This window comes from Sphaerodactylus townsendi, linkage group LG04 (assembly GCF_021028975.2).
Source record: "Sphaerodactylus townsendi isolate TG3544 linkage group LG04, MPM_Stown_v2.3, whole genome shotgun sequence".
Taxonomy (NCBI): domain Eukaryota; kingdom Metazoa; phylum Chordata; class Lepidosauria; order Squamata; family Sphaerodactylidae; genus Sphaerodactylus; species Sphaerodactylus townsendi.
In genome coordinates, this window is record NC_059428.1 from 28700479 (window position 1) to 28725447 (window position 24969).

The following is a 24969-nucleotide window of genomic DNA, read 5'->3' on the forward strand; positions in this document are numbered from 1 at the left end:
TCATCTTGATCTTGCTTTGTATTAGGCAGAATCTTTCTTCTGTAGGGAGGAGGCTTGGACGGCTTTCAAATCCCTACAGTACTCTGAGCAGGTACAAACATTCATGAGTTATCAACCTGTGGATACACAAATACTTCACAAATAGTGTGCTAATAACCTTGGAGAAGAAGGCCGTAATAACTGGGGGTGACAGGTGATTTCTTCTCAGTGGAATGTTTCATAATAAACACTTTCCTAAGTTTTCTTTGACTCTGTGATAATGTGTGCATAGGCTATAACGTTATTGGCGAATAAAGGCAGAATGATTTATTCTAAAGTGATGCATACCATCTGTTGCAACATGCTGATAAGAAAGTAGCCCCACATAATACATAGGAGCTAAAGCCGCTCATACAGCTCACGAGATGACACTATTATCTGATATGATGCAACTCCAGTGGTATGTGTTTATAAAATAAGCAAGGTTCAAACGAAAAAGCTCAACACACTTGCATTTAATTACAAAGACAATAAGTCTGACATACGATCTTCAGACGTCCATACTGGCTATTAGTGTGTGTCTTCAGCAAAGAGAATGTTTGTCGTCCTTAAGCAACTAATTTCTCAAAAACAGCTGTTTGCAGAAACAGAACTGTAGGGGCAGGTTTAAGAAAAAGTATATTGTTGTATGGTCCCGATATCTATCTTTTAACTCTTCTCTGCCTGGGAAATTAAGTAAGAGCTTAGTGCAGTGGGTATTAAGAGAACTGAATTTGGAACTAACTAGAAATGTTCATTCTTCCTGGGACAATCTCCTCACTGGAAATGTACCTCCTTCTGGTTGCAAAGAGGGTTCTCAAACTGATGATGTCATCAAGGAGAAGGGGTGGCTAACTTGCCCAACCATGATAAAAGTAATGCAGGGATTCCTCTGTTTCCAAATTAACACCTCAAAGAGTATAAGTTTGTCTTTCCAATCCCACTACTATTTCTTTTCCTCTCTCCTTTCCTAGTGGCTATAAGGCAGTTCATCTCTGATGAACTGGAAGAAAGAACCACTAGGGCAGTGGTTCTCAACCTTCCAATGCCGCGACCCTTTAATATAGTTCCTCATGTTGTGGCAACCCCCAACCATAAAATTGGTATACATAAAATATACCGTTTTCCGATGGTCTTAGGAGACCCCTGTGAAAGGGTCGTTTGACCCCCAAAGGGGTCCCGACCCCCAGGTTGAGAACCGCTGCACTAGGGTATACCACAATAAGTGTGACCAATTAGGCTCTTATGGGGTTAATTTGCAAGAGACAAGTTACAGCCAGAGCACAGCCTGATTGGCTGGGCTATAATGCTATAGCTGGCAGCCACAGATAGGGTGCGCTGTCTGCAATAAAAGCAGGAAGAAACCTGTCAGAAAGGAGATGGGGGAATTGAGAGTCTTAAAAGCAGACTGAGAGTCGGTGTGACTCAAAGAGAACCCTGTCATTTTCCTCAGAGTCAGTCGAAGGAGATAGTGTCTAAGGGCAAAGAGACCCAGAGACAAAGGGGGACAAGGCCAAGGGGGATGAGCACTCCAAGGATGAAAACTGCCTGGAAAGGAACTGCTATAAATTCTCATGAAGAAAAGCAAGGTACAAAAGTGGCAGACAAAGAGGAACCATTCTTTGATCCATTTGCCTGTTTCTACCAAAGTCACTTGACTGATGCTGTCATGCTCCATCCTCTATTGACAGAAAAACTTATTTACTTATTTCACAGAAAACTTACCTTTTTCCCCAATGGGGATGCAAAGCGGGTTTCTAGTGTTTGCTTCTCCATTTTTATCCTCACAACAACCCTGTAAGGAAGGTTGAACTGTGGGTGTACAACTAGCCCAAGGTCACCCAGCAAGCTTCCATGACAGAACAACGATTTGAACTGGGGTTTCCCAGATCCTAGTCTGACACTCTAACTCAGGGGTGGCCAACCTGTGGCGCTCCAGATGTTCATGGACTACAATTCCCATCAGCCCCTGCCAGCACGGCCAATTGGCCATGCTGGCAAGGGCTGATGGGAATTGTAGTCCATGAACATCTGGAGCGCCACAGGTTGGCCAGTCTACTGCATCATCATAAAAAAGCACCTGCTACACAGCAACTCAAGGTGGGAGAGCTACACAGGTGCTCAGGAAGAGTAGCCTGGCATGTAAAACTGGACTCAAGATCATTCATACATTTCTGAGATGTGTCGGAACCCAGGTGTATCTCAAAGTTCTATCACAACACTGAAGAAATGCCACTAGAAAAGCAAAGAATAAAGCTACTGAAATACTCACTTTGAATATAGTGCCATTCCTAATAAACTAGGATATCATAAACACTTTATAACTATAAACTATCAATGATGGGACTGAAATGGGAAACCTGTAAGATACAGATGGAGATATCTGTATCTGCTGACATGTTCTTTCAAAATGATGCATATGATAACTTAAAGCTCTATAAGCACTGTTCTTTTTCTCCATATACAAAGGTTCCTTTGTTTCCGACATTCAATCAATTTGAAATACCAAGGAAATAATGTCATTCAGTTCTTTGAAAAAGAGTGGGAAAGAGGTTGCTTTGATGCCACTTGATTTCCTCTTTTTTCTAGTGTATCAACATTGGTCAAGTCTGAGCACAATCCACACCAACAATACATAAAGACATTTATCAAACAACTTCTGCTGAATAAGGCCAATATGTGACGTGATCTCAGATCCGCCAGAACATAAATGTGGAACTCAATATCAGATCAGTCAGAATACAGATTTTTACCAGAACATAGATGAAGAAGGCTTCAGTTTTGGCTAGTGGAGTTTTTAAAGGAACTTTTTCCTCCCATATTTTCCAGATCAAAATTGCCTTAGTTATTAGCCATCCTTGGAAGTTCTTACACATTTAGGGTTGCAAGGTCTCTCCTGACAACTAGTGGGGGAGGGTCTTACCAGGCTTAAAATGAGGTCTAGACTTCAATGTCGCCTATATGATCATCACAGCGTGACATCAAGGGAGTTGTATTGTTGAAGGCTTTCACGGCCGCAATCACTGGGGTGTTGTGGGTTTTCAGGGCTGTATGGCCGTGTCTAGTAGCATTTTCTCCTGATGTTTCACCTGCATCTGGGATCCTCTGAAGATGCCAGCCACAGATGCAGGCAAAACGTCAGGAGAAAATGCTACTAGATCATGACCATGCAGCCCGGAAACCACACAATACCCCAATCAAGGGGGATGCTCCGGTATTGACAAAAACTCTACGGCAGAAGCTGTCTTTAACACAGAATTTTGACCAAGTACTACATGCTCTCCCTCAACATTGCTGATATGATGCCATCACTTCCAGAAGTGATGTCATCATGACAGTGATGTTGAGGTCTCAGTCTCATTTTAAGTCTGGTTAGACCCTCCCACCAGGTGGCAGGGGGCCCAAAGTAGGGAATCCCCCACCCCAGCGAGGGGTCTGACAACCCTACACAGGTCCTCTCTTGCTGTGGCTATCAGAAAAGTGAGATCTCTCAAAAAAGTACCAGAGAGGGAATAGAGACAGGCAAGGAGGTTGCCACTGACTCTAGAGATTCATTTTGCTGCTTTATTCTTATGGAATAATAATAATCTATGTAAGTGGCCTCTTTTCTAGAGACATTTCAGCCATCCCAATTAGCCATCGTCCATTTCTACAAGTGCGAAGTTTGAAATCAATAGATTCCTCTGGTAGAAATTGATAAGATTCCTTTGGTAGAATGCCTTCTTTCGACAGATCTTGGACAATAATTTTGCATTATCATGTATGCAAAATTATTATTCAAGATCTGCCAAAAGAAGGCATTCCACCAAAGGAAAGTGGTGTAAAGTAACACAGACGTGCTAGAAAAGATATAAGCAAGATCAGAATGCCCTTTTCTGTAAAAGAGGAACATAAAGGCTTAGTGTGATGTGCCACACAACAGGATTTAACTTGCTACCTTTTTTTTTAAAAAAAGTACAAAATAATACAAGCAGAGTAGGTCACAATATTACTAGGTAGAGGGAACGTATTTTTCTTACATGTACTGCCTTCATGGTGACATTTTATAGAGACCCTTGTAAAACATGTTTATGTGGTTGCATAATTCTCCCTCATTTTGATTTGGCCACTTAGTGATTCTCCAGAATCTCAACTTTCATTTTACAAAAGCCAACAAAAACACAATCCCCAGCTTTTATAGCCGTTCGGCTAACCTTCAAAACATGACTCAAGAGTAATTAAAACTGTAGCTCTGAGTCCAAGCCAGCCTAAAATAACAGCCCTTAGGAGCATCCACCGCAATTTCATTTCAGAGGAGCTTTAGCCTCACTAGTCCTGTTTTATAATTCCAACTGTCTGAGCATGACTACATGTCTGGGCGTGTCACAGAATTGTGCCAATCTAATGGCTGACAAAAAAAAATGTAGGCAGCTCAAGTTTGATCTACGCATTATAGGAGCAATATCGTATCACCACCTTCCTCACAACTTCGGTTATGGGCAGAGCTTCCACTCATGCAGTTTTGGAATAACTGAACATGAAGCAAAAGATGGCAGCAACCATCCTATCCACCTAATGCGTAAGTCTTGTCTAGATGGAAGTGATGGGTTCCAAGATTCAGAAGCCATCAGAGAACATTTAATTGCATGAGGCACAAGTGGAACAGCCACTTGTGACTGAGGGAATCCACACTGAACACATTCCTTCAGCCACATAGGTTATTTCATGCCATGTCACTAGTCAAGAGGCGTAGCTTCAAGGGGACGGGGGAGGGGGTGCATGACACACCGGGGGCGTGGCAAGGGCGTTCCCAGGGGCGTGATAGGGGTGTTCCGGGGTGGGACGGGGGCATGGCAGGGGTGGAGGACGCACCAGTGCACTGGGCGCTTTCCTCCCTCCCTCTGTTCCTGCACTATTCTTCATATTGGGGCTCAAAGTTAGGCAGCATAATGACATGAGTAGACTATCAAACACAACTGGCATATCCACTGAACCACGCTGAAACCCATCTGCAAGGTCTGCTTCCCCACGTCAACAGGGAGGAAAACAGACAAGACCAATAGAATTATATGCTTAATTAATTATATATGCTAGTATTGGCCAGTAATATTTTGCTCCCCTCACTTCCACACAGCACAGACGGAAATATCTGCCCCAAAAATCCCACTAATTTTATGAAAAATTGCCTCCTTTCACACTATATATTTTTGCTGTGGTCTGTCAAACTCCTTTCATTACCCAGTAGTGTGTGTGTGAGAGAGAGAGAGAGACAGAGATGTCTCTCCTTGAAGTGCTGTCTATTCCCCACGCTCTTATTTCCAACAAATGGTGCTCCCACCAGGATCACTCCAGAGCCACACTTAGTTAAATCCCCACTTAGTAAATAAGAGCAACTAGAGCTAGTGTTACCCCTGAAAACATTAATATTAGTTTTCAGAAGAACCATGAAGTGCACAGGTTTTATAAAATCAGATAAATAAGAACGTGCTTTATTTTAAGACACATAGAAAGTTCAGCAGACACAACAAAACTAATCTCATTAATAGTCTCCTTTCCTTGCTACTTACCTAACCCTGTTCGACCTTAACCTATCTAACTCAAAAAAATTTTTCTTCAGTTCACCCCAAAATATTATTTTTCCCCAGTCAGGATACTTCACTTCTCTGGCTCTCTCACTGCTTTCCTCATTCTGCCACTTGAAGCCACTATACTTCATACATACAATTGTTCACAATTACGACACTAAGAATTACAACCGTTATGACACTCTGAATTTATATGAATTACATCACAGGGTTAAAATCAAATGTCATTAATGTCCACTGAGACGCAGGATGGCCCCGTCTCCTCCTTGCCTGGCGGCTCCTTCCCTATTTATCCCTGGTTCCCCTCTTGCTCCACCCCCTCCACCAGGTGCACCTTCTTTCCTAAATTGTCCCCCTGGTCCCATCCACTTCCTTTGCCTTTCCCTCTCCAGAGCCCCATCTCCCACAGGCTGCCTATGGAAGCTGGGCGTCTCCTTTGGGCTGCTTTTGGGTTGGACTGGCCGGAAGAACTCTGTGGGGGGAGTTGGGTCAGGGGGCGGGTCCACCCTCAGCAGATGCCACCACAGGCCGAGCTTCATCCCAGGCTTTTAGCGGCCCTCCTTGTCCCAGCCATGATTCAGCCCTGTGGCCTCACCAAGCTGTCTGGCACTCAAGAGGCCTGCTGGTAGCAGACGTCTCCTTGGTTGGGTTGTGCTGGAATGGTGACGTCTTCCTCCTGGCCACGAGAGGGAGGGGAGAAGTTGTTATGGGCACCTGGGGAGCAGACTTGTAGCCAGAAAACCTTACACAAGCAACAAGATACTTACTTGTGAGTATCGTTAGCAAAAACAGGTATTCTGTGTAGGAGATCAGACCTAAAGCAAAACAAAAGTAAAATGTTAATTCAGAAAGAGGACGTCGATATGCTGTACTTAGAGAAACAGCTTGCATTATCAATTTAATTTAATTAAAAAGTTATGCTGTTTAATACAACACATCAGCTACAAGAAACAATAATTTTTATTTATCTCTCAAGTCAGACGTTTCTGTTCCCAGTTCCACTGCTCTAGCATTGAACTTCTTGTTCTAGCATCCCTGTCATGTTGACGTCTCATTAAGAGACTTGGGTTTATTTGGCATTAATAAAAGGGCTGCACTAAATCTTTGGACTTTTCTGAACAGAAAATATCCAGTGTTTATACGAAGGATGAATAAATTAAGTGTGCTTTGTCATATTTAGTACCTGGGAGGAGAGCTACTCTAATGTTACTATGAAGGATCAAAGTATTTCATCCTTTGGCAGCCTCAGAAAAGCGAAGACCAGATTTTCTCTTAAGTCTCAAGGGGACGATGGCAGCGCAGGGCTGCCAAGCTGTTAGATTGCACTGATAGGGCTGCTGGGCTCAGAGCCAAGAAGAGGTTTCGCTTAAAAAAATAATAATCTGAACACGTCCTTTCGGCAAGGTGAAAGTGGGTTTTTCCCCCCTTTCCTTTTTGAAGAAAAATTCCAACATTTCCCTTTGAAAGGCCGACTTAAATGAACAGCCTGAACAAACAGAAGATGCTACGGTGTCAAAATAGCAGCATGCCAGCTAAAGATAGAAAGTATATAAAGAGGATGGTTTAAACAAAAGAATCTGAAGCATCCCTCTTGTAAGAGCACACTTTAAGAATTCTTTTTTTAAGCCTTTATAAATAACAAAAAAAACCCCAAACTACTTTTAACATGAGAGCCAAATGCCATCTTAAATAATGATATAAACTGCTGAAAGAGATATTTGAACTACACCATCCAGAAGGAGATCATTTATGTAATTTAGGTAATTGATAGGCAAAGAGTTCCCTCTTTTCGACTTCGTTGCACACTAATAATTTGTAATTGCTGTGCTGTTAATGGCGCTTAATCATTTGCTTGAAATATTTAATGGGTTGAAACCCATTCTAAATCCCTTGCGCAGAAACACAATTCCCCTGACTTTCCTCTTCTGAAGGAGGGAAATTCCCCTGAAATTCTGGGATGGGGGCCCCAGGAACAACGTGAGGGGGAAGTTGGAGGGCTGGTGCAAAAAGTGTGTGTGGGGGGGAATTTCCTCCCATCTTGTGTGAACGGGTCTTTGACAGGATTCACCCCATTACGTTTAATTTTTTAAAAGTAAGCTCCAGGAAGGTGGAGGTGAGGAGGAGGTGAGGAACATTCCTGCACCTGAACCAAGCTTCTTAGGAGGCGATTCTGAGGAACTAGCGATGATAGTGGTAGACAAGGAAGAAGTTCTGGCAGCCATTGATAAACTAAATGCTACCAAATCCCCTGGCCCAGATTGCATTCACCCAAGAGTTCTTAAAGAGCTCAAGCATGAAATTGCTGATCTTCTCACTTTAATATGCAACTTATCCCTGAAATCAGGCTCCATCCCTGAAGACTGGAAGATGGCCAATGTCACACCAATCTTTAAGAAAGGGTCTAGGGGGGACCCGGGAAATTACAGGCCAGTCAGTTTGACATCTGTTCCTGGCAAATTAGTAGAATCTATCATTAAAGATAAAATTATTAAACATGTAGAAAAGCAAGACCTGCTGAGAAAGAGTCAGCATGGCTTTTGCAGAGGCAAGTCCTATCTTACAAACTTACTAGAGTTCTTTGAGGGTGTAAACAGGCATGTGGATAAGGGGGAACCAGTGGACATTGTCTACTTGGATTTCCTAAAGGCTTTTTGACAAAGTTCCTCACCAGAGACTATTGAGAAAACTCAGTAATCAAGGAATAAGAGGGGAAGTCCTCCTATGGATTAAAAACTAGTTGAGAAACAGGAAGCAAAGAGTGGGTGTAAATGGGAAATTCTCACAATGGAGAGATGTAAGGAGTGGTGTCCCCCAAGGATCCGTTTTGGGACCAGTGCTCTTTAACCTATTCATAAATGACCTGGAGTAGTAGGGGTGGGTAGCGCGGTGTGAGTTTGCAGATGATACCAAATTATATAGTGTGGTGAGAACTTGCAAAGGATTAGCGAAGAGCTCCAAAGCGGACCTTGATAAATTAGGTGAGTGGGCTCAGAAATGGCAAATGCAGTTCAATGTAGCAAAATGTAAAGTGATGCACATTGGGGCAAAAAATCCAAACTTCACATACCCTACAGGGGTCAGTGCTATCAGTCACAGACCAGGAAAGGGATTTGGCCGTCTTAGTTGATAGTTCCATGGGAATGTCAACTCAATGCATGGCAGCTGTGAAAAAGGCAAACTCTATGCTGGGGATAATTAGGAAAGGAATTGAGAATAAAACTGCAAAGATTGTCATGCCCTTATGTAAAGCAGTGTTGCGACTGCATTTGGAGTACTGTGTTCAGTTCTGGTTGCCACATCTCAAAAAGGATATTGAAGAGATAGAAAAAGTGCAGAGAAGGGCAACGAGGATGATTGAGGGACTGGAGCACCTTCCTTATGAGGAGAGGCTGCAGCGTTTGGGACTCTTTAGTTTGGAGAGGAGACGTCTGAGGGGGGATATGATTGAAGTCTATAAAATTTATGCGTAAGGGTGAAAATGTTGACAGAGAAATTTTTCTCTCTTTCTCACAATACTAGAACCAGGGGGCATTCATTGAAAATGCTGGGGGGAAGAATTAGGACTAATAAAAGGAAACACTTCTTCACGCAACGTGTGATTGGTGTTTGGAATATGCTGCCACAGGAGGTGGTGATGGCCACTAACCTGGATAGCTTTAAAAGGGGCTTGGACAGATTTATGGAGGAGAAGTCGATTTATGGCTACCAATCTTGATCCTCTTGATCTGAGATTGCAAATGCCTTAACAGACCAGGTGCTTGGGAGCAACAGCCGCAGAAGGCCATTGCGTTCACATCCTGCATGTGAGCTCCCAAGGGCACCTGGTGGGCCACTGCGAGTAGCAGAAAGCTGGACTAGATGGACTCTGGTCTGATCCAGCTGGCTTGTTCTTATGTTCTTATGTTCTTATGTTCTTATGAAGCATAAGTATTATGCCACTTAAGTTAACCTTGGTTGTAGGAAGCTGTATCCTCAGCTTAGAAAACTGCTGTTGGCAAATATGCGGCCATGACTTACAGTGGCCGCCATTGCGCTCCGGTGAAAGGGGAATAGGCACTCTCCCTGCTTCCCTTCCTGGTCTCGCAGCCCGATCTTGGGCATGCGAGACGAGGCAGGCTCCTGCGCACAGGTGCAGAGGGTCTGGGGGCTGATGTCAGGGAATTCCCTGTCGTCGGGCGGGGAGGAGTCGGTAAAATCCCTTAAAAGGCTTTGCCTTACTTCGTCTCCATCTCCTCATCTGCCACAAACCAGGAGGAATAATCTGAGTTAGACTCATCTGAGTCAAAAAATTAACCTTAAGATTACAGTCTATGTGAAACCGCACACTAAAGCACGAGAGAGGCACTTTTCAACAAACGTATTCATTTATTTATTTCATTAAACTTAAATGCTGTCCTTCCCCTTATGGGCTTTGGACAGCTTCCAGTAGATGAGGATACAATAAAATCATACACTTAAATAAGCAATTTAAAATATTTAACATTCACACACAGAAATGTTTATTCTTATCAGCCTTCAGTAGTGTAAAAGAGAAGAGGAGAGAATAGGGATGAGGGAGTGTGGAGAAATTGTCTTTTTCTACTTTAATTTTCTCCCATCTTGTTTGTAGCTGTTTTAGCTAAAGGTCACACCCCAGCTGTGGATTATTTCCTTCGTAGTTAGGATTTCAACAACCCCTTTCAAGTATTTGCACCTGATAGCAACAATGACTTTGCACCAAACTGCTTTGTTAATTAGGGTTAGAGTGATTGGTCTGTTTATGCCACCTGACCAGCAGTTTTGTACAACTGTCCTTTAACATTTCCAAGAAGCACTTCTACTACTACTACTCTCATTCGCATAACCTTTTGTTTTTCAGCCGACTACCATAGGCATTTAGAAGCTGTTAGACTCTGCTGCCCAGCTCTTATCAGCAATACTTTTCGTCTCTCTCTTTGCTTGCTGTTTGTTTTGACGCTACGCTACCAATGTTTTAGGTCGTTATTTTAATCTTTAGCTATTTTTGTTCTATTTTGTTTATTGAGCAATTGCTGTACTCAATAGACCCTAAAAAACATTTTATTCCATTTTTTTTGCCTCTGACTTTCAAAATCCTGACCCACGTTTGAGAGGTGGCTAGTCAGCACTTTCTCCACAGGGAGGTCATAGTGTGGTAGAACCGTAGTGGCCTCAACCTTATGCCTGGTGGTGCCTTGCTCTATCCTGTATATGAGGCTGATCACATGGGTCTTTCCTGCAGCATCTATGAACCCCAACATAACTCGTCACTGAATAACCCATTTCTCCCAAGATAACTTTGTAACATCTGAAGTGCACCCTCTCTCTAACAATGGGGTTTTGATCTCTAGACAACTTGAATAGGCTAGTTGACATTTCTTTTAAGTAATCTACCTACCAATTCTTTCAAGTAATCTACCCACCAACCTTGCAATACATAATTAGCCCAATTTAATAGCGGGCAGAAAGGAAAACTGGTAGTGACTGATCCATTGCTGTGCTGCAACTGGAATTGGAACTTCTGCCCCTCCAGCTGCTGGACAAAATCATAGTCAGCGTAACTTCAGCGAAGCCACAAAATAGCGAAGTATCAGAGAGGTTGTCTTAACCACTTTGGTTAAAGGCTACCACCTCTAACTTTCATGGTACACATGCTGTGCAGTAAGCTTATAAGCACCTGAATAACATGATTCCTGGCCCCCTGAATTCATTTTTTTCTTGTAATAGATACCATTTTATTTATACTTCAAAGGATGGGGTCTTGTTCCTATTTACAGCCTGAAACTGCATGAGACCATTGTCAGAAAAAGGTGTGCAAGTATTCTTTTCTGAACCTGCTTTAGGATCCTTTTTCTCCCTTCGGTCTGTGGCTGATCACATTAGCATCAACATACATCTGGCTGACTCAAAGCACATTTTTACAGCTCAATCAGTTCCATAACAGTTCATCTTAGTTTTTACTTAGCTATATCACAGACCTGGCATCGATCTTTATTCCACAGATATTTAGGTTAAACTGAATTATTTTACTCTATCCACTATCATACTGAATTTTTAAAATGATCAACAAAAGTGATTTTAATTAAATACAGATTGCAGTGGAAGACAGAACCATTACATAGTAAGGTATCAGTGGTATGAAACGTGTGCAGCCAGATCGTCTTTTGAATGTAATTCTCCTTCGACTTTTACAGTAAGGCAGACCTAAAATCTTATAAAATAGATGAATGCAAGCAGACACTTGCAAAATGCCAAATCCACAGCAAAACACAGTAAACAAAACTGGGGGGCCAAGGATGTTCCACTAGGAGGCACAACTGCCTTCAAAGAAATTCAATGAATGTTCAGTTTTTGGAACAAGAATCAGAAATAAGCAGCCCTGGGTCCATGTAAAAGCTATTGGTTCCTTCTAATGGCTTACAGATAAACATTTCCTGTTTTTTTTTAAAAAGTTACAAACTTTTAAATAGTGAAGCTACAAATTAGATAGTGATGAGCAAGCTCAATTCAAATTTAAAAAAAGTGTTGAAAAACGACGCTTGTAAGAAACCAGGTGACTTCATGCAATCAGTTATCTACCTCCCAGATAAGTAGTTCCGTAAAGCAGAGTTTCGTCAAGAAAAAGATGATCAATCACCATTTGGAAACATGATGCCTATACAAAGATCACAGGTTCATATAAGTCTTAGGACCGTATGAAAGTTAGAATTAGAAAAGCCAAGGGCACATCTAAATGTTCTCTTTATTCTTACCAATGTGGGGTTTTTTTTGCCATAAGGTTACAGTTGACTTATGGCAACCCCATAGGGTTTCAAGAACAGAGATGTCTGGGGGTTGCCTGCCTCTGCGTCATGGCGCCGATACTTCCCGGGAGGTCTCCAATTCAAATACAGTCATGCCTCGGGTTTCGCTGGTAATCCATCCAGCGACGCTTGGCGAAACCCAAAACCGGTGAAACCCGAGGCTGCGCTGCATGCGCTACGCAAACAGCGTAAATTTACGCTGGTTACGTAAACGAAACCCGAGGCGACCGGCAAAACCCAAGGTTAAAAAATGGCCGGGAGCAACCTGCAAAACCCAAAGGCGACAAAACCTGAGGAATGACTGTATCACCCAGGGCAAAGGCGGTGAGTAGGGATTTGAACCTGGATTTCCCAGCTCCTAATCTGACACCTTAACCACTACACTGTGCTGGCTCTCTTATGGCATTAGGACAGATTGTATTTACTACGGGGGTCTTAATTCTTGGCTCTTGAGATCAGGAGCACAATCAAAAGGGAAAAAATGCTTGTGAATTCTCATTGCTAAGTGGAATCAGCCAAACGCTGGGTATATTTTCCTCTCTGTGTGGTTGATCTGGAGTTTGGTTTGACAGCTCCCTAAGATAGATGCTCTGTTGCAGATCTGGATCATCTCTCAACACTAGTGCAGCCAAATATTATCCACCCTCTCTTCTACACCCTCTCCTTCCAACAGAGTTTTATGGTATTCAAGCTCCTTTCCTAGTGGGATTTGGCAACCTTTTCTAGGTACTCAAGGCTATCAAAGCACCACATGTGTGTTACAGCACAATCAATTGTCCTGATACAGAAAATTAAACGACAAGATTATCGTTATTGCCAACTTTTGGGAGTATGCAAGCCCATTCAGAACTTAAGTATATTTTAACCGACGCAAGTCAACTTCATGTGATTCCAAACCCGTAATATGTTTAGGGAGCTTAAGTAATCCTATGAGTTCACATATTAGTTCCAAAGATCACTTTAGGACTCAAAGACTCCATTCCTGTTAGCCAGGGATCCTTATAGACTTATAAAAAGCCCTCCTGTTCTCAGATATGTTATCCCAGCCCATTACAAAGACCCAGAGTAGCTGAGGCAAGGAATGAATCTCTTGCAGCATGGGAATCAAGCAGAATTTTCACGTCTTTAACAGTGAACAGAAATGTCCGTAACAAATCTATTAAGACAAATCATTACCTTTATCTCCAAGGTCTCTAAAAAAGGTTGCCCCTGGTTTTGCCTTTGCAACATTTCCAAGTGTAGCATCTACCTCCTTTGAGCAAACAAATAAATTCAAGTCAGTTGTGAAAGAGGAATCCATTAAAACAAGTAGCAGAAAGAACAAGAGCTCTTTTGAAAAATAGCAGCAGCACTTTGCTTACCTTTTTTGTCAGTTTCTTGGCCAAAGTTTTACCTGTAAAAAAAAAAAACACCACTCCATCATCTCCAAGTCAAACCTTTGATCAAGTTCTGTGGCATTTCTTCAGATTTTTATGGGGAAAATGGAAGTAATATGAAACAGAACAAAACAGCCAGCTACAAAATATTCTTAATTCCCACAATGTTTAGGAAAGAACAAAGTTAAAATCTAATGGGAACAGCCTGCAACAGAGGAGAATCTGAAAAAGGACCTCCTTTGGATATTCCTTACCTATTTTATCAATGTAAGTTGCTACATATTACATTACCTACTAAGCCTAAAAGAATAAAAGATGTATTAAACAAGCTATACAAAAAGATCTCTACTAGAGCAGTAAATGACAGTGTCTGTTCATGTTTTCCTCTTCCTCAATCTCTCTTCTTGTGCCATGCAACTTTCTGCCCTGATATTTATAGTGGAAAACATTTGTCCTAATATGTACAAGGTCTTTTCTTCCTTCTGGAAGTTGCCCTAAGAATCTCACAACAGAAAGGCCAACAGCCACTAAGACGCCCACAAGCCCAAGGAAGGAAGGAGCGTGGTGGAAAAAGGAACTAAAGGAAGGAGAAAGGAAGGAAAGGGAGTGCCAGCTAGCCCACATACAGTAATGCTCTCTGGGGGATGTATTGGGATATGATGGTCCCAGATTGTTTAGAGTTTTAAAGGTTAATACCAAAAGCTTCAATCTGATCTGGTATTCAATTTGGAGTTAGCGCAGCTGGCAGAGCACTGATTGTATATACGTTCCTAGTGGTGTCCCTGTAAGGACCCATGCTGCCACATTTGGACCAACTGAAGTTTTTGGAGTAGTTTCAAGGGTAGCCCTGCAAAGAGAGAATTACAGTAGTCCAATCTGGAGGTGGTCACTGCATGGATCACTGTGGCCAGGTCAGGGTGGGACAGGCAAGGAGTCAGCTGTTGGGATTTGCGGAAATGGAAAATGCTGTCCTAGCTGTATTTATGACTTGGGATTCTGGGGAAAGGGAGGCATCTAGTGTCACCCCCAAATTCCTGACAGAGGAAACTCGTATCAGCTGTACCCCTATCTGGGCCGCTGCAGTCTAGCCACAGAACCTCTGCCTTTGATGGGTTCAGAGGATGCCATCTGCTAGGGTCCACAGGATGCCATCTGCTAGGCATCAATCAGAACCCCGACATCACAGTTCACACTGAAGAGGGGAGGGGAGCCCCCTTGTGGTAGATTTTCAGAAGTAACATAAAGCTTGTTTGCCAAGATTTTTTTTGACAAAATATGGGTTTTATGGGATGTAAATAGCAGGCCTTGTTTGCAAGGGTGGGGGTATATGTTTTAATGGTTGGAAAGCTGCTTTGAGCTAAAAGGAAAGGCTGGATACAGATATTTTGATAAATAATTCAACTTCTCAGAGCAGTCCCTCCTGCGGGCGGCATATAAATTGAAAAAATAAAATAAAAATAAATAAAATAAAATCGATCAGGCTGTTGCAAAATATGCAAAAAATGTAAAATTCAGTCTTTTTAGAACAGGCCTTTGCCCTATCTCTTTCTTTCTCTACTTGCTGAACCCATTAGGCATTCAAAAACTATCAGACTTGCAGGTCTATAGGATTTATAGGGAATCAATTTATAATCTTGGAATGCTTGTGGGGACACAGCAAATATCTTTGAAGAAGCACAATGTTCCACATTGCGACAGGTTTATCAGTTTTCACTCCACACTTTCACTGATACAAATTGACGGCAAGGATGATGAAACTGTTTACAGCAATAACGTAACCCTTAATGCTTTTAAAACACAGTTCTGCATTTTTATTATTATGAGCATGAAATAATGGAAACTACTTCAAGCTGCACATCTTCCAAGCCTGTGATGGAATTTTGGCTCAGGACAAATTTAATGTTTTTCAAAACGTCCCCACTTCTCTCAGACTCTGTTGCACGGTTTTTAACCAATATACAGGATAACAACTGAGCACTAACCAGGTACAGACACATCTTGTTACAAGCAAAGGGTCTTGTTAAATGTATAAGTAAAGTTACATTAAATGTCAGGGCTAGATATGCAAGCAAGAATTCTTTCCCACAGAGGCTAAAACAATCAGTACTATGATCTGTCTCACCAGAAGAGAAGATTTGTGAATCAATACGCCACTTCTTTCTGGATCTTCTTTGCAGTGGAATGCTCTGTGGGGGGTCTTAGTGCCTACAGAGTTATGTTCCCCCCACTTTCGAAAGCCTATGGCGAACCTTTTCGAGTGCCCAGACTGCAACCCAAAATCCACTTATTTATCGCAAAGTGCCAACACGGCAATTTAACCTGAATACTGAGGTTTTAGTTTAGGAAAAACAATTGGCTCCGTGGCACGCGTTACTCAGGAGTAAGCTTGGTGGTAGTCGGTGGCTTTGCTTTGAAGCAACCGTGCAACACTTCGAATGGGTGAATCACGACCCTAGGAGGGTTTACTCAGAAGCAAGCCCCCCCACATGACAAACTCTGTGCGGCCATTTTAATGCTGCTGCGGCCATTTTACATTTTAATTAACGCTGCTGCGGCCATTTTAAAACTGTCCCCAGGAGTTTCCTGTGCTTGCAGCTCGCCCAAAAGCTATTTCCATAAAAAAGTAGATAAAGTTACACTCTAACATAACTTCTGCCGCACTACGAACAATCGTACTTTGTTCTTTCAGTGAGACAGAGTATAGTTGATAGCCACCACTATAAGCATGTGCACACACCCCAGCAGCAGCAGCTAGTTTAGCCTCCCTCTAACAAGTGTGGTCCTTTTGCATCATAAATATTCAGCAGCAGACGTTTGTCATCTATCAACTCCCTCCATTAATGTTCAGAATGAATGTGACATCAGTGCAGGATTAGCACAGCAACGGTAATGAATCAAACTAGCATGCGCTTGCACACGTTTGAGCAGGCTTACAGCAGTTGGAAGACATTAAAGGGAAAAGAATCTTTTTAACTACCAAAAAAAAAATTCACCATAATGATTAGTGATAAGGTTGTAGTGCCAAAGGGAAAAAGAAGACAAGTGTTAATTTTTCTCTCTGAATACAGCAGAAATTTCTTGACACGTCCCTTCCTATTTTTTAGGTGGAAAAACACTATGCGAGCGAGAACTATAAATCCCAGTCACATATGTTTTCCTTGCCTGTTCCTCAGGAGAATAGGAAATCCAATTCACCAGAAAGTGTGTGTATTCTGTTTCAGAACAGTGATCCAAATGTCTGTTTGATCAATACAGCAGTTTAGAACTGGCATAGTGGTGGAAACGATTATCTTAGATGAGGCGACACATCTTCCCAAAAGATCAGGTTTGTCGTTTGGGAGTTCACTTGGATGCAGATATTCCCCCCGGATTCCAGGTTAAAGTAGCGGTGCCAAGAGGTTGCTTCAGCAACTTGGGTTGATTGAAAATTTGACCCACGATGGTACTTCTTGGAAAGTAACAATTTGTTTCATGTGGTATATGCCCTAGTAACCTTCTAGGTGGATTACAATAACATACTTTCTGTGGGGCTGACGTTGAAGGCTGCTTGGAAGATGCAGCTGGTTCAGAGGGGAGCAACCAGACTAATTTCTGGTGTGAGACAAAGAAAGCACACAGATCCCCATTCTGTATCAGTTCTCTAGTCTGCAGGACTAAATTCAAGAAACTGGTGCTTACCTTTAATGATCTTTAAGGTCATTACCCAGAGCACTTGAGGGGGTAGCTTCTCTCCTGTACTGTTTTATGTTTACCAAAATCTGCATCAGATAATTTGCTGTGCCTCTATGTATTCAATTGTTGGATATTGCTTAGCAGTCATGTTCTACTGCTGATCCAATTGCAATTCAAAGGCTTTAAAAGCTGGATACATTTAAGGGGATTCTGACAAACTATCTCGTTGCATAGAGTCTGGGTGAGCTACTCAGTAATCTGCAGATTAAACTTTGAACTGCTGCTTCAAATCTGATTTAACACTGTTTCAATGGTTTTAGAGTTCTGTAACTTATTTTCTCAGTTTACTGTGTTGGCAAGTAGATTAAAAAATTCTCACGTGCGCACACACCAAGATGATGACGATGCTTGATAATATTATTTCATTTATAGCCCACCTTTCTCAATGAGACTCAAGGCAATTATGATAAAAACTATGTAGTCAACCGAAAAGCGAATTTCAAAAACATGTTATGATTTAATATGTTAATCAGGCAAACATAATGGCCTAAGGCAGGGGTCTGCAATCTGCGACTCTCCATATGTTCATGGACTACAATTCCCATCAGCCTCTGTCAGCCTGGCCAATTGGCCATGGGATTTGTAGTCCATGAACATATGGAGAGCCACAGGTTGCAGACCCCTGGCCCAAGGCATCAAGACAATTAATGCAAGGAAACATTATCTCTAATATAAGTCACTTCCTGAGCTGACCCATTATACTGCAGCTCATTCCATGCTGCACTCCTGAACCATTCCATTTTGCACATTTGTGAAACAATAGAAGAGTTGTCAGTTTTGTTTGCATGGTGGCACCTTCAAAAGGCTTTGCTCAGCCAAAGATGTGGAAGCAACCATGTAAGTCCTTCAGGAAATTTACCTCGTGGGTTTTGATGCATTTCCCAGTATGCAAAAGTCTTCTTTTAGTAACAATCTTGGCATAATAGAGAACCAATAGAGGAAGATCTGTTTCTTCTATTGGAATCTTCTGCCACTGAGTGAAGACTTTTTTAGTTCAATTTCACATACACACAATAACTGTTACTGGCTGTCCCCCCTGGTATTGGTGTGTTTGTATGTTTTTATTTAATTATTTCATCAACTGAGCAAAATCGACAACTGCCTGCACATGTGCCCCGTCCTCCCACCTTGTGGAATGGCTTGCTTGAGGAGGTAAGGGAGACATCCACTCTCCTGGCATTCTGCAGACGATGCAAAACTATTCAAGAGGAATTTTTTTATGCAGGCAATAAGTTAACACGGTACAAAAAGGGTTCAGAAAGTTACTTGGATAAATTAATGGGGACTGTAATCTGTAGTACTGTATATAGTTTGCTGTGGGTTGGATCCTCGGGTGTAATTTTACATCATTTAATATGTCATGTTAACACTCATGCTATGCTTCACTTCTGTTTTCTGGACTTCTGGTTCATTCTGCAACCTGAATTCTATTCCACAATTTCCTGAGAGCCTAATCCAGGTCCCTCAGGTGGCCAGGGGTGGTGCTGCTGCCATGCCACCTCCAGAAGGCTTCCAGGTAGTTTAGGGAGGCAGCTGAAAGGGGGGGAAAACCCGCCACATGGAAGCCCTCGATAGGACTTAATGGAGTTATGCCACCTGTTTGGGTGGTGTAACTCTGAGCCCTGGGCCTAAAGTTCCCAGACCTAAAGCTTGGGTGGAAGCCGAATAAAGTCAGTTCCGCCCCCATGAATGCCTGGTCCAGCCCCCCCCCCCCCCACTCACTGGTGTCCAATCAGATTGCTCTGCAGCAGCAATGAATTCCAGGTTTTGCTGTCGTAGAGCTTAGAGGCGACTGGCTGCTGGTTCCTTTGCCCTCTCTGCTGGCGGGGGTGCCTCTTGTGCCAGCAGAGGGACAAACACATTGGTGGTGCCCTCCACTGATCCCACACCCATTCACCCTCCACATCTGGATTGGGCTGTGAATATCCCATCTTGTTGACTGTATTGTAATCCGCCTTGTGTCCCAGTGAGAAAGGTGGACTATAAACAACATAAATAATTAAACAAATAATTTTAAATGCTGTTCTACATGTCAGCAGCCTTGGGGACCCCGTCCTGGTGGAAAGGAGGCATAACAATATTTTAAATAATTTTATAAAAATTAAAATTACTTTGTTTTCAAAACACCCACTCTTAACGGAAGAAACTTCTCCCCCTCCCCCACAGCTCTTCAATTCCATCAGCTACACGATCAGGTACAGTAAAGAGGGTGACTGCCTGCTAAGTATTTATTTGATGGACTAAGTGCCTTCTTATAGACAGATACGATAAAACCGTTAAACTAAAATATCCAGCGCTGCCTGGACTGACAAACCCAGGCCTCACATGAGAGTGAAAATGAATAATTAATTGTATAATATTAAATATACTAGTAAGGACATTAATTATTTACATTGGATTCAGGCCTAAGAACCGTGCAACTAGTTCTATGTGCCCATGGGAGGGTCTGGACTTGTGTTTCTCAACCTGCATCCCTTCCTACAGCATGGTAAATGTCTTTCAGAACTGAGTGGAATTTTATAAGCACTTTGTAGCAAGGTATGGAGCCATGATGACAAAAAACAATAACGCAAAATACGCCACAGAGTCTTGATAAAGTAGCTCTTTACAACCTGTCCATAAATTTAGTAAAATTAGCACTGTAGTACTAATAACGAATCAAAGAATACCAATGTCAAAGAACATGAAAATAAACTTTGTATGAAAAGTGAGTAATTTCATCAACACCGTCTAATTTCATTTAAACTAATGCACTAATGCAATGACACAGAGACTATAGGACACATAGTAATCTTGCTATTTAGCAGCCATTCATTCAATAGTGTTATATGACTGATAAATGGCAACTTACGCCCCGGTTTGTCGAACATCACTGACAACAGGAAGTCCCTCGGAGTCATGTAATATTCTCCATCATACTGCAAGGAAGCAAACTGCATAAAGCGTCTCTTTCGAATGGAGAGCTTTTCAGCCATCTCGTCATCTTGAACATCTTCTTTCTGAAAAAGAAAAAGAATGCCTGAAAAACAAGTACAATTTTTAAGCCACTAACTTTTGCTAGCATCCAAAAAATTGCACAGTTAGTTCTGCTATTTTATTGACAGCAGCATTCTTGTGACAACTTTTGAAATGGGGATACTTTCAAAAGGGAAGTCTGCAGTTCAACAAGGAACCTCAATATTTCAAACTTACACTACAAAATTACCTACTTGTATTGTAAAGTATTACAACTTGCCATCCTTCCATCCTTCCATCCTTCCATCCTTCCATCCTTCCATCCATCCATCCATCCATCCATCCATCCATCCATCCATCCATCCATCCATCCATCCATCCATCCATCCATCCATCCATCCATCCATCCATCCATCCATCCATCCATCCATCCATCCATCCATCCTCATTAAAACTAGCCTTTGGTGTAGTTTAAAAAGAACAGAAGGGAGGCTGGGATCTCGAGTCCTGTGTGTAAGTGGGATGCATTCATGGGCAGTGTTTTGGAGAAGAGCATAGGGAAGACTGCAGTGGGAAGGGACCAAGAAAATCCTCAGTGGAGAAAATGCCCAGCATGCATCACTCTGGAGCCTGGCCTGGATCAGATAATGGCAGCCTTTTGCTATTGCAGAACAAATGGTTCACAAGAGTCCTCCTCGTTATTCTTCAATTAACAGGTATACCATAAATGAATTCCATGTTTACATTACAAAGGTTTGAAAGAGGACCGTGCAATCCAGACTGTCAGACTCATACTAGGCCTTTTGGTTATCTGTATTTATAAAAAAACAACAACAACCATTGTCCACAAAGATCCACTTTTGTGGATTACAGGAGTAATTTTTTTTCATTTTTAGAACTCATGAGGAAGTAACGTAACCATATGAAATGGAAGTAGCACATGTTTTTGACCTTGTTTTCCGAATACGCTCTGCTTCCCTAAAGTGATGCCCCTTAACCCAGCAAAAACTTTTAAGTTGTCTGAATTCCCGGATATTTTCTGTAGCCATGAGACAAGTCAGTGTTTAAATAGGTTCTGACTAATCGCTGTCTCCAGGTAAAGGTGTATCATGAACAAGCTCCAAAGCAGGCTTGGCAATAACGACTTGGAATTAATTCCCAGCTCTTTTGCCCTTGTCTGAACTGCTCCTCTGGAAAGCAGTACAATACTGGGTTTTCAGGAGAGAATGAACCCATAGCATTGTTCTCTGTTTATGATGGAAGGTCCTCGCGTAGCTCTCATTGCTTGAGACCACGGGACCGTGTGTTGGTAGAACTATAAATACATTAATTTGTAGAAATATAGCCCTATTAATTTCCGTTGCCAACACAAAGAGACCTGAACAGTTCACTTGCAATGAGTTATATATTCATTTCAAATGTGAGTAGTGAGTAATGTATTGGTTTCCAATTATCTGTCCAGTTGAGTATTTGGGACTGGTGATTCTGGACTTTTTAAGGTAGGCTTTTGAAGAACGCTGCTTCAGTTATAATACAAATAATTCGTGTGTGCGAGGCGTTAACCTTTCATTATTCCTATCAGAATACGCTTCTCTCAATTATGTCTGTTTGTGCCCTGCAGAAGATTTAAAATCAGAAAATTGCTCTGTGGTCATGTTTTAGGTAGTATTTCAGAATGAAGTTAATCTCTTCACACAATCAAATTCAAAACAAAAGAAAGAAATCGGAGTTAATCCTGTTTTACAACTTCTCACATCAAATGGTGTTTCAAACTCTTAAAACAGTCAAATCTTAACAGCAGCAGGGTTTACAGAACTAAATGTCTCAAGAATGAAAAAGTTAAACTTTACATTTTCTACCTCAAATGAATTCAATATCACCAGCGGAATGTACGATCAGTCAACTATTTATCAGCAGACTGTACCCAAATGTGCACTCAAACACAGATGCGATCGACAGACACAGAACAACTTTTAATACAGTGAAATGTGTGTTCAGGTCTCCACTGAGAGATGCTTTTGGAGGCACATTTAATTCACCAAGTGACACATGCACGAAAGTCTACTTTTCATGTATGTATCTCCTTTTTCATTTAAAGATTTCTATCCCAATGAGGGACCAATGCAGATGACCTCTCCCCCCCCTCAAAAAGGAGAGAGAGACTGAGACTAAAAACACATGACAATCTTGAGACCAAACTGGGCTGATTCCACACAGAGCGCTCCATTTCTAATCATGAACCCCCCCTTTTTTGTTTCCACATGATGTCACCCTCCATTCCTGCACAAATTGTTAACAGCCTGTCTTTCTGCTAAAGACTTCATTTTTCAAAATCTGAAAAAGATCTCTCCCAGCATGGTGCTGTTGGGACAATCTTTTCCACTTGTCCAGAAAAGAAGGCCCACCTTGGGTTTGAATTAAAGCGAATAACCCTTCCTCTGCATTTTCACAGAACTGCCTGGGTGTCACACCAACAAAATTGAAGTTGTTTTTTTTTTAAAAAAAACTTTGGAAAGGGCAGGGCAGCATCCTACTTTTGCTAACAATACAAACAGCCCAGGTTCTTCTTTGCTCTCTCCGTTAGTATCTGAAAAGTTCCTGAAGTGTTATCAACTCCCCCAACAGCCAATTTCCAATGCGGAGAGGATTGCGATGGGACTCTTAATACCTTCTAGCAATTAGCATCAGCAAAGGATTCAAATATAGTGTTAATCTGTCACAGTGCTATGAAATTGCACAGAATTTAGGAACGAAGTGTAGTACTGAGTATTAGACTATTCTTGAGTAGAGCCAAAAAGATTCAAAAGATTAGTGAAGAAGCATGACAACAGTGATGTAATGCAATGGAAGAGGAACCTATGTTGTGTGGAATCTCTCTTGCTAGTGCGAATTGAGCAGCAATCACACTGGCAACATGACCACCATGGAAAACAGCCTGGAACCAGCCCTGGTTAACTTAATTACATTAAAACGCCTTCTAAATAATTCAAACTTGCATCAGCAGCAAAAAGCCATTACAGCACGCAGCCTTCTTCACATCTTCAGGAAGCCATTCCACAATACCAGCACTACCACAGAAACAGACCTAGCCTGGGTAGCTGTACAGAGAGAGGCAGTCTTGCAGGAATGACAGCTACAGGCTAATTCAATACCTTGAATTACGCTTGGAAATACATAGGCAGTGCAGTGCTTGCAAAAATTACACATACTTTCACTGTAATACACGTTTTTCTCAGCAAGCAACCATTGTTGAATCATCCTGATCCTTCCCCTCACCTCCTCTAATTTCTTCCCTCCATGAACCTCTCCACTAGTTTTTTCTAAATGCTAAAATCTAAATCTGCTTTTATATATATATATATATAAAATAAATATATATATATATATATATATATAAAAATACAATACACTCCTGAATTCAACTTCATTCTTCCTATGACACAGAGCCTCCTTTTCCGAGAGTGCTCATAACAATGAACCAAATGGAGTGCCATTTAGCAGCACAAAAGCAATTCTCGATTATTTACTATTAATTGCGCTATAGTCACATATCTTGCTGAAATGGAGAAGTGGCATCAAATTAAGCAAGGATTTCTAAAAAAGTGTTACTATCTAACAGCAAGTTTAGGCGCACTCCGGTATTTATGCCCCAAACTGGAACCTAGTTCTTTTGCCTGCCCCTCATACGATGGGCCCACAGAACACCTGAAAATCTCTGAAACCTCCTGCCTGTTACTGTGGATTAAGTAGAAACTGGTTGGACCCCATTACTCATGAAAAGTGATTTCATTTCTCCTTTCTGCAAGGTGTTTATAGCGGACATTAATTACACCAATTTGGATTGTTTAAGGCAAAAAATTCTTGTAAGCCGCTGGTCGTCTTTGTTAACTAAAGCAACTATGAAGAGCTGAAGACACAAATTGGAAGTTACTAATTTTTCTTCCCCTTTGGTTCTGGAAACATGTCTTTCTCTTTCAAATTTTTTTTGGAATAGGATAAATTGTTACTGAATTTCAAATGGTTTTAGTAAAAATTCTGAAATGCCTATTTGAGGCAGCAGTGGAACGAAACTTCAGAGCTTAGAATAGGGCTAATGCGTTCCAAATGTTCCCCGTTACACAGCTTTATGCAAGACATCTTACACCTTATTAAATCAGCCAATTTGTTATAACAACTATAAACTCTGGACAAAGCACCTGTTCAAGGGTGGGGAAAATTATTTGCAACTGCAGAAAGCCATTTGGATGAAGCAAATGGGCATACTTTTCTGCCTGGGAACGCGGAGTAGATTTTAGAGTACTGTGGGAATGTGATTAAATATGGTCTCAGGTGAAGAAAGTAGGATTATTTGGATTTGTTCAGTTTGTTTGTATCAGGTTTTTTTTTTTGTAAGCCAGCTATCAACTTACTTTCATGATAACAAAACAAGATATGTTGTTTTTTAACTTTCCAGGAATTCTTACTTTTCTGTAATGTTGTCTGCAAGATAGGATTGCAGACATTTTTAGCACTATAACATAGCTT

The 24969-nt window shown here is 41.6% G+C and overlaps 1 protein-coding gene across 1 annotated transcript in view; it reads right to left on the bottom strand.

Annotated features, from left to right (window-relative positions):
- The window catches only part of MICU2 (mitochondrial calcium uptake 2), a 103601-nt gene that overhangs the window by 26060 nt on the left and 52572 nt on the right, over window positions 1-24969 (bottom strand). Inside the window, exons 2-5 of the mRNA XM_048495097.1 lie at window positions 20342-20489; window positions 13744-13775; window positions 13559-13634; window positions 6350-6397 (exon numbers count right to left, since the gene is read on the bottom strand). Coding sequence (XP_048351054.1) covers window positions 6350-6397; window positions 13559-13634; window positions 13744-13775; window positions 20342-20489 — 304 coding nt within the window. The remainder of the gene's footprint in view (window positions 1-6349; window positions 6398-13558; window positions 13635-13743; window positions 13776-20341; window positions 20490-24969) is intronic.